The sequence below is a fragment of the Callorhinchus milii genome, unplaced genomic scaffold, assembly GCF_018977255.1.
Source record: "Callorhinchus milii isolate IMCB2004 unplaced genomic scaffold, IMCB_Cmil_1.0 Scaffold2, whole genome shotgun sequence".
Classification (NCBI taxonomy): domain Eukaryota; kingdom Metazoa; phylum Chordata; class Chondrichthyes; order Chimaeriformes; family Callorhinchidae; genus Callorhinchus; species Callorhinchus milii.
Window position 1 is genome coordinate 97,689,439 of NW_024704743.1, and position 16,878 is coordinate 97,706,316.

Genomic DNA, 16,878 nt, shown 5'->3' on the forward strand with positions numbered 1-16,878 from the left:
CTAGGGTGAGACTAGCGGGCAAGATCAACCCAGTCAGCTGTCTATTCCACAACAGCAGCCAATAACCACAAAAGGACCTCCACACGGTCATTGGCAACATATTCAGTATGCGTGACGGCGGTGAGGTGCGAGCATTGGGACAATCATGATAGCCAAATGTTAAAAAAGGAGAAAAAAACACAACTGAACAGGTGATAGCAGTTAAAATGAAAAGATTTGGGAACAAAACAGAACATGAATGGGGATATGGTTCACTAGAGAGGATTAGGGCAGTTAAGATAGATGTAACATTTGAGATTGCAGGTAAACCGATATGTTGGTATAGGCATCTTGTGTAATCCAGCCAGCTATGTTAAGATTCTGAGGAAGATGGGAAAATGATAATATAGCTTTAACCATGATGTGTAACGCTTATGGAGCATAAGTTATGCAAATTTTGTAAAGAACACGGGAAGACACTAAGTTAGAAAGAGTCCCGGATATAGTAAGTGATCAAGATTTATAAAGATAGAATGTGAGGATGATATAACAAAACCCACAACCATTCATAATATATACTAATAAAACAGCAACGTCTGTCTGTGTCAGTGTATCTGACAATCTCTGATTGACGAAGAGACATGATTTATACCTTATCGGAAAGGTCTTACACCTGGCATTGCCATGGGCATATTTTTGGGAGGATTTCCAAAGAAAAAAAAATCTATTGTGTAATCCTGTCTATCCAGAGACTGTGAGAGCGAATATATTATAATGTGTAGTGACTGTGTTTTGTGGGATAGACAGAGAGAGACTGTGAGAGGGAGACTGAGAGAGAGAGAGAGAGATTGGGCAAGAGAAGAGACAGAGAGACATTGAGAGAGAAGAGACTGAGATAGTGAGAGAAACTGGGAGAGAGACTGAGATCGTGAAAGAGACAAGAGCGAGAGAGACTGTGAAAGGGAGACTGGGAAAGAGAGAGACTCACATTAAATATATAAAGGAGTCCTCCCAAAAGGAATCCTCTCACAGGTGTCCTCCCAGCTGAGTATAGATAAAGACAAAATGTCTGTTGTCAATTTACATTCCATATTGGATCTTTGGTTGCAAGCGAAGCTGCAACGGGTACAGCTAGTTTGGGATATGTTATCTTAAACCAAGATTTCCTAAGTGTACTGATAAAATGTAAATATTCTGATTTGTTTTATATTACTTTTACAATGTCATTACCAATAGTTAATGAAAGTGAAGTGTATATTACAGGATTCAAAGCGGTGTGAAAAAACATCCTCTGGGTTTGAGAATGGTGACCGAAGTGATGAAAACTGCTGAATAAAGAAAATTAATCGTCAGTAAACTGATGGTTTAATGGACATTTGGACTTTGACAAGTATGTGTGGCAAATGATCAATACTAAAAACACAGAATTAAGGTTCACCAACAGATATATGACACCCCCTGTAATGGCTTTGAGGACATTGTTAATGTTTTAAAGTTCATGCAATAGTTCTGAAGATTATCATTTAGTAGATCCTGTAGGCAATGGTACATCAGCCAAACAGCAGCTAAGGAAGGACTGTAGGCTGATGAAAGAGTGCGGCTGAGACACCTCATCTCGGATGGGCTAGTTTCTGTGAGAGAGACTTCGTTGCAAAGAAAGAACCAGCGTGAACTGAACTAATGCCACCTGGTGAGGGGATGACGCAGACGTAGCAATAGCGAGTCAAGCGGCCATATAGCAGGAGAAGGGTGTGTTGTGTGAAGGAGAGAGACAACCGCCATTTTATACTGGGTTGGAGATAGAAAACCTCCTCCTAGACTGTCTGTGCAAGAGACTCAGAGAGACAAAATAGAAAAGAACCGTCTGTTTAAGAGATTCAGGAGACACCGAGGCAAAGGAGAAGGAGGGCAGATCAACATCGTGCACAAAAGCGGTCGCCATTCTCTCCCGGAGGAAGGATTGGATCGCCATCTTTGAATCCGAAAGGTCCCCGGTTATATGTATTGTCTCTGGTTATTAAACCTTTGACTCTTGTACTACAGTGTGAGGAGCCCTTTCATTACAGGATCTCTAACATGTTTTACATTAGCATTACCAGTTTACTAAATAGGTTTTTCTCATAAATTTTACTGGAGGATGCTCAAGATCATTGACATGTTGAATGCGATTGATAGACACAGTGTGAAGATGGACTTGGATGAATTAATACTGCAATGCAATGACCACCACATCCAAACTTGGATTCTACAAAAATGAGGACTGTGATTATTGCTGTTTCCACCCCCACCTTTATTGCATCATGCTTAGAAACAGCACTATTCACTCCAGCACAAAACCCTTTTTTTAAAAAAAAGAATAAAATACAACACAACTTGCCCTAGATATAACTAATATGATTGTTATGCAGAATGAAACAGCTCTAATAAGATTTTTTTTAAAACAGCTCAATGCAACAACAGCAACAATATTACATTTGTATAGCAATAAGTGAATTACACTGCAGAGATGTTTTCCATAATTCCACATAATTTCATTGTATCAGGGAAAATTCCAAGTCCATTCCCTACTCCTTATAACTTTGTGAAATTAATGTGAGAAACACATGCTTTCCAACAAAATGTACTGGAGACTTAATATGCAAGTAAAAATAGCAAAAACAATAGTTGTGAAAAAAAAAGTTTCTGTGGAATTTTATAGCCTGGATAACAGGAGCAGTGTATTAGGAACTTTCTGAGAAAGAAACAACATACATTTTAATTTTTCCCTCTCCCCCTCCAATCTGATATATTGTTCATTTGGCAAGTTATTTATTTTCACTGACTGTCAGGTCATTGTCAAGAGCTTCGTAATGATCACAAAAGAAATGAAAAGGTTAGGAGACTGCAGGGCTCTGGTGAGTCACCTATGATGTACTTCTGGTTATCTCTGATGTATTTCCGGCATTATTCAAAGTTAATGACCGAGTTTTAAAATTACACAATTAATTTATTTCCAAAACTCAAGTCATAAAATCTTCTACTTACACAGACTTCTCTTTTGAAATATTTTCTGGCAGAAGATAGGGTGCTTCATTATTTCTCATTTCAATCACCTGAAAAAACAAGAACCACCTAATGTATCTGAAAGCTTTTCATGTTATTGAAATTTATTAAGCAAGTTGTCCATTTAAACAAGAGAATTACCCCAGGATAATAAAAATAATATTTCTTGCATTTGGTAGTGTCTTATGTTGGAAGGACATCATAAAGTCCTTCACAGGATATACTGTGGAATGGAATGACTGTATTTGTAGCAGCACAATTGCACACAGCAACGTCTCACAAACAGCCATGAAACAAATTAACAATTTTATTTGGGGGATTGTTGGCCAGGACGCGGGGAGAAACCCGGGTTATGGGTACCAATTGTATTAAGTCAATCAGCACCTTATCAGATATATAAACAACTTGACATATCGTGGACAACCAAAGATCACTGAGTTAAGCTGGCCAATGTGGCATTAAACACAAACATCTATCTTGCCGAGGACATGTTGCTTTATTCCTTCGAAGTCATCATTAAATACAATGACAACAAATTGCATTTATACCGTGCATTCATGTTAGTGAAGGAGGCATTCCTAATTCTGTTACATTCCAGTTACTAACCTTATTTACATGTTGACAAAATGCTGGTATGGCAATCATCTGACTCAGAAAGTTTAAGTATCCAGCCACCAAGGCCAGGATGGCACAACGGTTATACATGGGTAAGTTATCTTCATTGCTAACCGCCACGTCCTATTATAAAATAGAGAAATTATTAGAAATTAGGTACTTCAGAACTACTTTACAAATTCACAGAACAAAAGGAGAAAAATGTTACAAGATAAAATAGATATTTTCTGTTATACATGTGATTCTACCAATAGTAGGTTAATATCAGTGAAAGAGCACAGTATAATTCAAAGAAGCACTGTATCAACAACAAATTGAAAACATTCTGCACACCAGGTTACCTGCATGGCAAGAGCAAGGCGAACCAAGTCTATGATCACTTCGTCATTGGCCAGTTCAATGGTGATTAGTGCAAGAGCAATAAACAGAGAGTCAAAGTTTTTGAGGTCATTATCTTCTTCTTTACAGCCCAGGTAAATGTATCGATACAATTGCTGTCCTTGCTGGAAAACAAATGCAATGGATAAATAAAGCTCAAGGTCAAAATGATTAGAATACTATTAATGATGCATTTTCATTGGCAAGAGAAATTCAATGTGAAAGTACCGTAATAATGGTTAATTATTTTATTGCACAACAATAGGATTAATTACACAGAAAATTACTTTCTACATTACACAGTCTGGATTGCCAAGCAATTGTAACTAATCAACTCAGTTTTTTCTTAAACTCAGAAATCTGGTACAGGATCAAGCCCATCGTGTATTTCCCATTAAAAATAGATGTAGCAGATGAGACAAGATCTGTTTAGGGGATATCAATCTTGCACTTTAAATACCTGTGGATTGGAAGAATGTCTGGAGGAATATCTCAAAGCACTTTACAGGACGTACTGTAAAGTGGAGAGACTGTATTTTGTGGGCAAATGTTGCAGCCAATTTGCATAAACAATATACCTCAAACAGCCATGAAACGAATGACCAATTTTATTTGGTGAATTGTTGACTAGGATACTGGGAGAAACTCTTTTTAACTAGTGTCATACGATCTTCAATGTCCACCTGAAAAGCAAACAGGACCTCGGTTTAACATCTTATCTGAAGAACGGCACCTCCAACTTTGCAGCACGCCTCCAGCACTGCATTGGAGTGAGTGTCAGCTTAGTCGCTACGAGTTCTAAAACAAGACATGGGGCTTGAACCCATTACCTTCTGACTCAGAGGCGAGAGTACTACCACCGGAGTCAGCCTGACATACAAGTGGGCCAAAAGTGCAAAGAACTGATAGACAATGGAACTCAGACAGTCCAAAGTACCGAACCACAGCTGAGGCTGATATTAATGACTGGAGATCTAATGATGGGGTCAGGAGGCTCCAGGGGAGAAAAACATGGGGTATGGAATGAAGTTCTTAACATCTCTACATGACATGAAATGAGCAAGTATATGATCCTGTTTGAATTTAATTAAAAGACTGCCATAACAAGGTTGTTTTAAGGAGAACAATAGCAAAGTACTTTTACATTATATAAAATGCATTTGATCAGTGATATATCACATTGACTTTACTAATTGGGTACTATCATCAGTGCAATGCCATCATTCTTACGTACAACAGATAAGTGCCAATTGTTTTTATAACAATATGCAGTATTTTTTTGGGAAAAAAAAACTTCAAATACTGAAAGGCGATATGAAACTAGCAATGGATTCTGTTCATAACGAGTTACCGAACAAAAGTGCAAATATGGAGGAAATAGTCTACTTCCTACAGACTGTACTACTTATTATTTTTGGACAGCCAGAATCTGGGATTTCACATTCATTATCCAAACTCGACAATTTCTCATTATTTTAGGCAATCCAGCAGTTAAGCTGTGATCTACTACTGGAGCCACAAGCAAACTGTGTCTTCTGTACTAAAGCATGATTTAATCATTGCTGATAACCAAAGGAAACAGTACAGATGAAGATAAATGAAAGATCTCCAGGAAATGTACTTATTACTACAGATTAAATGCATTCAGTTTTATAGAACCATTACAAGTGAGCAGGTCCAAACAATAACTTTTCTTGTGGTTTAGTTAAAGCCACAAGCAACCTCATCAATGTCAGTTGTATATCTGGAAGAAATCAAATTATAAATCAATTTGCTACCATAACCAAGTCACACAAGTCCTGATCAGAAACTAGTCTTTATAGTACAACAACTCTTCTAGGCAACATTTAGCTCTGTAACTAATTTCAAATAAGAGCTTGAGAAATCTTCAGTTGATATGTGGCATAAAACAGTATCACATATTCACACATTTAAAACACTAAGCCTAGCGATAACATTTGTTCCCAAATATAATTTTTGCTTATTTGGTATTTTAAAAAATAAACATCTAAACCAAGAACAGGATAGATATTTCACAGATTTAACCTTGAAGATTTAGAGAAATTGTACTAGGATGCTAATACCCAAGTTTGAAGTTTCTGAAAACCTAATGCAAGCAAACCTAACAACCCTTGATAAACAAATGACGGTGACCATTATATTTGAGTTTTTGCTGAACAACACAACAACTGGGTTAGATGAAAGCTCAGAGGAAACTCAATGATAAGGTCAACTAACAGTCTAAGAAATTTTGATGCATTAATGAGTTAACTTCTAGTCAGTTTACATTTAATGTTTTAATAACAAAAGACAACGAAAAAGACTACAAAAAACAGACTACATTAGTGAGTTGACCATAATAGTGCTGACCTTAAGGTAAGTTTCCAATGTACCAGTCAGAAGTGATCCATGAAGGATTATCAGTGTTATTCTCATTCACTATTGTTTCAATCAAATGGAACACCCTCAGCTGTAGGGAAACAGCTTTACAGTTTTGGCTGAGGACAAAAACAATACTTTTTCTTCTTGACAACGACGACATCCATTAACATGGACAGGTAAAATAGGAGCCATGGCAGTAGTCTTTTAAGAACCACGATTAGTCATAGCACTGAAATGAGTAGCATCTTTTAATTTCAAAATAAGTTTAGCTTTGGTTTTCAGCTTCTTTTGGGCGAAACTAGCTTGATACATTATTTGCATTATTTTGGGGAGAAAGAATGCAATGATGTTTAAAGTTGAATACATCGTTAGTTATTTCAGTTTTTTCATGTTCTTCATTGCAGACTTCTTTTTTAATTCCATTCCCCCGTTCCTTTCCCATACCTTTTATTATTTTTTCAGGTTTCTTACCAACCCAGTGCGTACAATTTAAGTGATGTGGCTTTGTTTCCCATTTAACTGTGCTCAGCCATCCTTGAAGCCAGCCTCAGAATCATGCAGTTGTTTCTAATTCTCTCTCTCTCACACCAATACGCTGTTTTCATGTGTGAACTGAAACAAGTAATGCTAAACCCAACTCAATTCTATCCTTACTTAATGCCCACATTCCAACCAGAGCCATATCTTGCATATTCCTTGTCTGTGTGGCTCAGAAGTATTGTGCGGTTTGAAACAGTACTTGAACTCCCACCTGCAAAAGTCAGTGACCGAGTCTTTTCATGTTGAGATATTCCTTTGACAATTTTCTGTCCTTTTATTGCTCAATGTTCCCATGTAACAATATGACAATTTTGGCCACTACTGAAGTACACCTTACAGTTCAAGTGAATCTCAATTTTTGTTAAGTCAATCTCCCTTTGTCATTGTTATTGTGATAAAAATGTGTTAAATTAAGGCATAATAATAAGTGCAAACCTAAATTTTGCATGATTAGTGAGATCAGCTCATGAATTTTAAATCCATTTAAACGTGCAATTATGAGAAGCGAAAAATAATTGTTAACTTACAGGAATTTCTTAAGTCTTCAATGAACACGTGAGGAAAGGAAGTGAATGATACATGGTAATAATTTTGAGAGGATTTAAGATTACTCCCATGGTATAGCACTTATAAAAATAGGTAAAGAGTGGCATACAATATCTTCCTTTTTCTAAAAGCAAAGAGGATTCAAAATCTGACAAATGAACTGATTATTATAACATTTAATTAGGTTTCCATTATGAGCCAAATGAGATTGAATAATCAAGTTCTAATTACCTTTTTCATGAAACTTATATCTTGCTTTGAGCTCTTTTCCCTTTTTATCTTCAGTGTCGAAACATCAGGGATGATTCTAATTGGAAAGGAGTTCGACAACACTCAATAATTGAACAGAATATTCCACCAGAAATTAGTGACATTTCCTAATAATCATCCTTGCATTTGGTATATTGCCAAGTCACATGATCGAGATGTTTCAAAGTGTTTCCTTCACAGGATTTTACTGCAAAGATTTACACAAATAATAATAATCCTTGCATTTGAAACAAAGACTGTGTTTAAGGCGAACGCAGCAGCCACTTTAGACACAGCAATCTCCCTCAAACAGCCATGTAGGAAGTGACCAATTTTACTTGGGGGATTGTTCACTCGAACACCAGAAATAATTCCTTTCATAAAATAAATAAATCCATAAAATCCAAACCATTCAAAACTCTGCCACCCGCATTCTCATCCGCACGAAACTCCGTCCCCGATTACGCCAGTCCTTGCCAGACTGCACTGGCTGTCTGTCCCAGAGAGGATCGATTTCAAGATCCTCACCCTTGTATTCAAGTCCCTGCACTCCTCTGTACCTCCCTACCTCTCCTCAAAACAGTACCCGTTGCCTTCGTTCCTCCGGGTCTGGCCTCCTCCTCGTCCACCGAGTCCTCCGCTCCACCCTCGGTGGTCATGCCTTCAACTATGCCCCGATGCTCTGGAACTGCCTTCCTCACTCCCTTCGTCTCACTCCCTCCCTTCCCATTTTCAGGTCTCTGCTGAAGACCCTCCTTTTCGGCCGCGCCTTTGGTCACCTTCCTCCCCCTCCCCCCGGCTCGGTCCCGGGATCTGTTACTGTAAAGCGCTCTGAGACGCCGTCCGGCGTGGAGGGCGCTATATAAATCCAAGTTGTTGTTGTTGTAAATGAAGGAACCTAGATGTGGTGTTTGAAACAAAGAATGTTGGCGTTTGGAAATTTCCATTTTATCTTGGAGCTTTTTAACTGTCGATCAACTCACAAAATGTCAGGACAGATGCAATGATCCCAGAACATTAATTGTTGCGAAGTATAAATTTTGATTGCAAAATGAGCGTCCTCCCGACGTGAAAGGTGCTGTACAAATGTAATTTTGTATTAAGAAAATTCAGCAGATGCAGGATGCAACCACGCCAAATGGTACTTGTGCAAGTTTCATACATCAACATTTTTAGCCAGGTTTCTGTAAATCAGGTGGCTAAACCGAATGCCGATATCCAGATCAAAGCCTCAGCAATTGGAGTTTGCTTAAAATGACAACCAAAACTCATCTAATAACCTTATAAAAGCAATGGAAAGAATAAATATAATCATGCGTATAAGAGAAAATGTTCACTGGAGAAATAAGCAAGATTATTACAGTATGTGCTGAGTCTGACGCCCACTTATGTACAAAACAAACATTAAATAACATACAACGTTTTTAGTTTACCTCATTCCTTTAAATTTTGCTTTGTTGTCATGACGATCAATAAGGCTGTGCAGAATCTGGAGCACCAGTTGTCTCAGTTCACTGTCTTCCATTAGAGAGACTGACAATAATGGTTCTAAAAACGGAGCTGGAAGGGCAGCTGCTATACTTTTCGCTTTATATCCAGATGTTACCTAATTTAAAAACAATGAACAAGACAATATGAATTTACTATCTTGAACCATCTTTTGGTTCCTGGTAGTTTTCAGTTAAATGGTCAAATTAGGGTAACTGTGTTCTATTTCCTTTTTAATATTTCTGTATGGTAAGCTGCTAATTTGGCCATTAAAGCATTTTCCAGGATAGAAATTGGTCCAAGTGCTAACAAAACAAGGTAAGGTTGTACATTTTATATGTTTGACCCGAGTTTGGTCACCAGAAGAAGAGAGAAAAAGAGTTAAGACACCATTAATGCATTTGGATTCAATTATTCTAGGATTATTATTAAATGGAGAGAGTTTTTAGAGAGCAGTTTTTATTCAAGAGGAGATTGGACCTAGGTACAATACTGAAACAAGCATTGCAGTATTTTGTTATGAGTGCTATCATTCTATTTCTATAGCAAGTTCTTTAAATATAAAGTACTCCATCCTGGACTACAGTTCCAATATAGTATCAAAATATAGTACTTTGCACTTAGATTACAGATTATCAAATTACAGGAAGAAAAAAAAAGTAAAGTGTACAAAATTGTTAACAATTCTTGATTTTTTTGTTTCTGTCTTGATACTTACCATAAACAGTGACCTTAGGAGCATGACCTGGATCCTTCTAGTTGCTTGTTCCCTGTAAATATAATAGAAATAATAATAATAATACTTACATTTGATATACAGTAGCATCTTTCACATTGAGAAGATATTTCAAAACACTTCACAGGATATATTATAAAATAGAATGACTCATTTTTATAGGTGAATGTGGCAGCCAAGTTGCAGAACTCAATGAAGTGAACGACCAATTTTATCTGGGGTATTGTTGGCCAGGACACTGGAGAAACTCCATTCCCTTTTTGAACAGTATCATGTGACATTCAGCAAATTCTACCTCTAAATTCTAACTCTAAAATACTACATAAATATAGCTTTACCATTTGTAAAATGTCATGTGTAAAGGTAAAATGTTGATCACATGCTTGGACTATTTTAAGAGTAGTGCCCAACTACAAAAAATGTCAGTTGAAAACGTTCAAATACAGTATTTATTTGCAGCTGTATTATATAAAGAAAATGAAATTGCATTTGCAAAGCACCTTATCACATCAAAATGCTAGAAGGGCATTGACTGTTTTAAGTAGGCAAACACGACAGCCATGTCCCAACAAAAACAACTTAGTGTCTTTATTTAATGCCTTTATTGTTGAACAACATTATAGGAAGAACGTGACAAACTGTAATTGAAGCTAGAGGTAATTTTTTTGTAGGAAGGGTTTGGAATGGGAAATTTCAGAGAACGGCATGCTGGCTAGAAATTTGGCAGCAGATGGGTTGGCGGAGGAGGCTAGAGACATGCAGGAAATATGAGTTTATGGAACAGAGGGGCTAGATTATATTTCCGTATTTAAAAACTTGAAGAAAAAAATGTATCCTGCTTCTAAAAATACATTTAAGCACTTCAGTAATACTGGCCAAAATTAAACACGGAGATTATTCAAGTATAATTTTTTTTGCTAATTTTGCTTTTAAAGAACAGAAACTTCTAATCCCTGGAAGGCTGGAGATTTATTGAAATGTGCTAAGTTTTTAAAAGTGCATTGAGTACTTTTATGACATCTTAAAGCAATATTTTTTCAAATTCTTGAACATTTTGTCCTAGACTAACTGTAACACTTTTTACTTTGTGTTGCATGAATAAAACATTTTATTATTTGGGCTCAGAAATGTTTTCAATGCTCATGCTCAAAAGCAGCTTTCTATTTGTACCCCCCTCCCCATCCCTCTAAGTGCAAATCACATGAACTAAATGGTTTTCAAATTGAGCCAGTTTATAAAAAGACGCATCATACCGCAAATCCTGCTGTGAAAAGCACTAAGTGTCTGAACGGCACAGGGGTTATTTTTCATTAGACACAGGAGAAGTGAAATACTAAGGGAGATCTATGTAAAATTTTGGAGCACAATAGTCATCTCTGCATGGAAACAATGACCTTTAAAAGAATCAAACTCCTCCTGGGAACATTCTGGGCTTCGATAATCTGCAGCTATTTAAAGGAGACTGATGCACATTAACATGCCACCTTACCGATGTACTTTTTTAAAAAAAAACAGAAAACATTCATCTCCAGGACTTCCTAACAGACACCAGCAAATGCATAAAATCTCATTGCAATAAACACAAAAAGTTTTATCCTCTGTAGAGATGTGCATTGGGTCGAGCCTCCTTCCTGGTCTTCTTTTAAATGACCTTCTTGGTGCGGTGAAATCAAATGAAATTAAGATGCCACTTTTGTGCACACCAAGTAACACAAATCACCTGTGCATTTTTCAGACTGAGCCACTTGTGCGATTGTACTATTGCTACAAGACTGACTTAAAGCTTGCTGCTTAGTGGGTAAAGTGCTAATACGCTACCTTTATCTTTACTAGTCTATCCAGTGAAATGTGCTCATAGCTGGCTGGCCAGTCCAATTTTGTGAGTTGGCGAGGTTGTCACTCATTGCACTTTTAAGATGGAAGCAGATCTCTGATATGGTTGATTTCAGGAGGAAATCTAATTGGTTCGGTAACATGCAGTGACTTTGTTACAGCAATTTGCAGACTGGAGCAAGCAAAACAATATTTCTCATGAGTTTGTATAATTTTTTTTCATACTGATAACAAATCTCAGATTTGTGCATCTGTGTTACCCTCAAAGCTGGTTTAAATATGTCCATGCACCTTTATAGGTATTCTTTCAGCACAGTTTTTCGTAACAATTGTACTCTCCTGTCTAAATGGTAGCATTTAACACCAAATGTGGACAAATTACTAGACTCCATCATTGAGGCAATGAGGAACTGAGCACCTGGATAAACACATTTGGTGTTAAATTCTACCATTTAGACAGGAGAGTATGATGAAGCATGGCTTTGTGAAAGATCAGTCACCTAAAAGTTTTTTTGACAGAGTCACTGACATGATAGATAGAGCATCAATGAATGTAATTCATATTGATTTTCAGAAAGCATTTGATAAATATTACATCACAGATTACTAGCTAAACTGAAGCCAAAGGAGGCTTGTGTATTGAATTGGCTGGAAAAGTAGATACAGATTTAGAATGAAGGTGATGGATTGGCAGGTAGGGCATCCCCCAAGAATCATCTCTGGTGCCTTAGCTTTTCCTGCTGTGTCAACTGGATATCTACAAAGAATGTACAACACGGAAACAGGTCACTTGACTCAACCAGTCCGTGCCAGTGTTTATACTCCATAGTTTCTACCCATTCCTTACTCTCTCCCAAAACCTTCAATTCCCTTCTTCCTCATGTGGAGGTCTAGCTCCCTCTTGAATGAATCTACACTGTTTCATTAACCACCGCTTTAGACAGCGAGTTCCACAATCTAATTTCTCTCTGCGTGAAGTTGTTCCTCCTAACGTCTCTTTTAGATCCCCCAGTCACTAGCTTATAAATATATCTCCTGGTTACATGGATCAGCCTATTCATGCTAAGCGTATCAAACCCTTTTATAATTTGAAACACCTCCACTAGGTTCCCTCTAAAACATCTCTATCGTAAAAAGGCCTAACCAGTCTATCCTGATAGCAGTAATCTGCCAGCACTGGCATCATCCCAGTAAAGCCCTGGTGTCATCCCAGAAAAGGATAGGATAAATATCTGACATATGTAGAAACCCAGTACCATGCTTATCAATTTCAAAAACAGAGAGTGTTGGACATATATATGCCAACATATGTGGAAATGTCCATGTCTGGAATGGAATGTATACTCTCACTAGAGAGACAATGCAAAATTACATTTATACAGTGCTTCCACATTGCGAGGACATCCCTATGTGCTTGACAGTCCTGTCATGACACCCAAGCTGAGGATGGGAACTGAGGGGGATGGTGGGGGGAGATGAATAATAGTGCGGACAAAGAGGAAGTTCTTGAGATGGACCTTGAATGAGGTGAGGGGGTGAATTGGTGGGTTTCCGGGAATGGGATTTCAGAGAGTGGGGCCAGGGTGGGACACACCCTGTTTACCTAAATAACTATATTTTAAGTGAGAAACTAGCCTGCTAGAGACTGGACATATTGAACCTACCATCTGGAAAAGAACCGATGTGTTGAATTTCTCAGGTGAAATTAATTGCTCAGACAACGGATGTGGCAGATCCAACTTCAGCCAGTTCCTATTATACTGAGCTCAGATTGGATTTCTTCCCAGTCCTAGATGCCTACCCCACTGCTCCAGCACATTAAACATTCAGTACCAATCAGAGCTGCTGTTAATAACATTTCTTTGTTGCAGTTTTTTTTAAAAAAAGAAAAGGGCCATCAATGACTACATTCACTTATTAAAGAGTGGGAAATGAAAAAACAGATACCTTAAGAGAAAAAACATGTAAATTATTTCAGTAGCTGCTTGTCATTGCACACAAGTGAGCGCAAAAAATAAATGTCAAGACTGAGGAAATTTAATTTGGAAATGTGCTTTGCGGACACTTAAATTCTAGCCTATAAAGTGTAAAAAGGGCTTTGTAGTTTCAGAACTTACTGACATTTAAAACACTGAAGACTGATTTTGGCCTTTAAATTAAAACTGTCACTCATAGAAAAAGTGAAGCCAGTCGAAAAATCCAATTAAGCTAAATGTACGTAAGCTTCACAGCTCTGCAGAATTGACAACAATTACAGTGCTGATTTAATCTATTCAAGTATTACATTACAAAATTCTCAACAGTACATATAGTTGTGTATTTTACATTCCTTTGAATACTATATAATTGCAAAAAGACATTTTTGTAACAAAACCACAGTGAAATAAATTTCAACTTATTTATTTTTCTTAGCAAGAAGGTCATTTGGCACAATTGCTCAAACTATGAACCTAACTATGCAGGGGCAGTCAATACATCTGTTTTTGTAATCCTGAATTCTATAAACAGAATTTTAGACGAAGACACTCAGTCTGGGAAATGTGCCTGAGCCGAGAGGGCATCACAATATATTTCCATGCAAAGTCAATATTTTTGCTGCATCAAGATGTTTGATCACATCAAAAATCAATTGAATAAAACCTGGTCGTTAAAGTTCAAGACTGAAATACATCTGGAATAATCTTTCACTGGGTATTAATGAAAGATGCAGGTTAGACATTATAAGTGGATTATTTAATATAATGGATTATATTATATAAGTGGAGTCCTGTAGCTCAGTGGTTAGAGCACTCGCCTTGCAAGCGAGACACCTGTGTTCAATTCCAGGCAGGGCGAAACCTTGGGCAAGTTTCCTTACTCCACACACCTAATAATAATCCCTCCAAAACAAAACAGTAATAAATTGGTCATTTTCAATCCACGACTGTTTGTTGGATACTGCTGTGCGCAATTGGCTGCCGCGTTTCGCCCACAAATATACAGTCAATTCACTTTAGTCTATTCTATGAAGCGCTTTGAGACGTCGAGAAGACGTGAAAAGCGCTATATCAAATGCAAGGATTATTATTATTATTATTAGTTATGGCGTGTAAACCGGTTTCTTTTCTGACACAAAAGAAGTGACAATTTACCCAGATTGGCTGGTATCCAGTGTATGTGAGGTGCCATCGTAAACAGGAACTTTCCCCATAATAAACATTATAATTTCCGATCTTTGGTAATCTGGAAGATTGCTCCCAAAGAATCCTAAAACAAAAACACAAAGTTCAGTTTGTTTTTCAGTAACACAATTATGGTTAGAGGTTGAGCACCTTCATACAATAACAGAACTAAGCAGAATCAAAGTCACTTAGAATCTGGAAAAAATAGAATTTTCTTAGACTGGTACAGCAAGTAAATTACATTTTAATCTCAAAGCATTTAAATGTTTCTGATTATGTTACTTCTACTGATGGGGCTGAAAGACAATGCACATTTATATATATATATATCTATAAAAAAGGTATGTGTGAAAAATCGAGAAGCAAAGAAAAGCGGCAAGGAAAGTAAAGATGCATAAAGAACAGGGAAATGATAAACAAATAAAGTGATGAATATCTAATAGTAATCATAATAATTATGCTAATCTTTACATTTGGTAGTGTCTTTCATGTCAGGAAGAGGTATCAAAGAGCTTCACAGAATATACTGTGGAGTGACTGTTTGTGTTATCAGTTAAGCTTTTTTTTAATCAGGAGAAATATACATTTATATTAAAAGGATATTTATAACAGACTAAAGGCACTACATTGTAGACTCTAAGTCAGCATACCTATTCTCAGGGAGAATTCCAATACATCAAAAGACCCTACTATACAGAATTAAGTAAACAAGTAAACAAATAAATTTTTTCATGTTTAATACTTATGTAATGGTATGACATATCCCAAACACAATACTAATCATTCCATATTATTTGTACATTTAAGGTCACATATGAAAGAAACCTTTACTTGGCTGTGAAAGCATTGACAATACAATTTGTCAAAATCCAACGTTGTTGCAATTGTTGACTGTGGAATTTACAAAATTATTGTAGGAAAGAGATAATTTTTGTAGGACAAAGTGAGGAACAATAAAAGCCATTCAGAGAAAATCCATCAATTTATTCACTATTGCTAGATACTTCAAGTAAACTGCCTGATTATATTTAAAATCCTTCTTCCCCAAGTATCTTTACCTGCTTTACAAATGCTTCTATTCAAAATGTTCATCAGTTTATCAGATTATTAATATCCAGAAATTGCAAATGCACAATTATTTGCATTGTTCACATTCTTTTTTTTTTACATTTAACAAATGTAACATGACTTCTTTAGAATTAATGATGAACAAATAGCCCACGTAAAAATCTTTTCCTGTTAATATGAACAGGAGTATATTCTCCTGTATAAAAAATAAAATAAAAGGTAAGTGGGATAATTTAGAAATACAATCTGTACAAAACGATGCTCAGGCAACAGTTGGAATATTATGGCCAATCTGGGGTTCCTCATTATAGGAAAGATGTTTCAAAATCAGGAAAGGTCCAGAACAGAGATTAGGAAAAAAAATCACAGAGAGTGGGACTTGGGGTGACTCAGCAACCATGTGCACGTCCAAAAAAAAACTGGACATGTGGTTAGGAGAGAATGAAGTTAAGGTATATGGGGAAAAAATGGTTATGGGACTAGGGATAGGATATAGGATGGGCACTTGTGTGGAGTATAAACACCAACCTGACTGGAAGGGCCTTTTCTGAGCTGTAGCTTTTATGAATCTACCAACAGAAATAGCATAAATGTAGTGGAACAAATAACCTTCTAGGCTGAAAAATGCTTTCTTTCTATTATTGTTCAATGGTTCCATTGCAGAAAGCCATCCAAATATTACAGCTACTACAGATGTTGCTGGATTTTTTAAAAGGTTATTGTGTTGCGCTCCAGTCATTTATAGAAACAATCTATCTAGCTCTGGGAGACATTAGTAAACTAAAAGATCACTTCCAAGAAAAGCAATTTTTCTGGTACCACATAAATGATTTTTCTTCTTAAAACTTGCACTTACTTTGG

At 36.8% G+C, this 16,878-nt stretch overlaps 1 protein-coding gene across 3 annotated transcripts in view; it reads right to left on the minus strand.

Annotated features, from left to right (window-relative positions):
- Positions 1 to 16,878, minus strand: part of LOC103183439 (protein EFR3 homolog A) — a 103,915-nt gene that overhangs the window by 20,058 nt on the left and 66,979 nt on the right. For all 3 annotated transcript variants that reach the window (XM_042346808.1, XM_042346807.1, XM_042346806.1), the window contains 7 exons: positions 14,920 to 15,034; positions 9,938 to 9,989; positions 9,165 to 9,337; positions 7,714 to 7,789; positions 3,978 to 4,139; positions 3,628 to 3,759; positions 3,004 to 3,071 (listed from right to left, as the gene is read on the minus strand). In XM_042346808.1, coding sequence (XP_042202742.1) covers positions 3,004 to 3,071; positions 3,628 to 3,759; positions 3,978 to 4,139; positions 7,714 to 7,789; positions 9,165 to 9,337; positions 9,938 to 9,989; positions 14,920 to 15,034 — 778 coding nt within the window. The remainder of the gene's footprint in view (positions 1 to 3,003; positions 3,072 to 3,627; positions 3,760 to 3,977; positions 4,140 to 7,713; positions 7,790 to 9,164; positions 9,338 to 9,937; positions 9,990 to 14,919; positions 15,035 to 16,878) is intronic.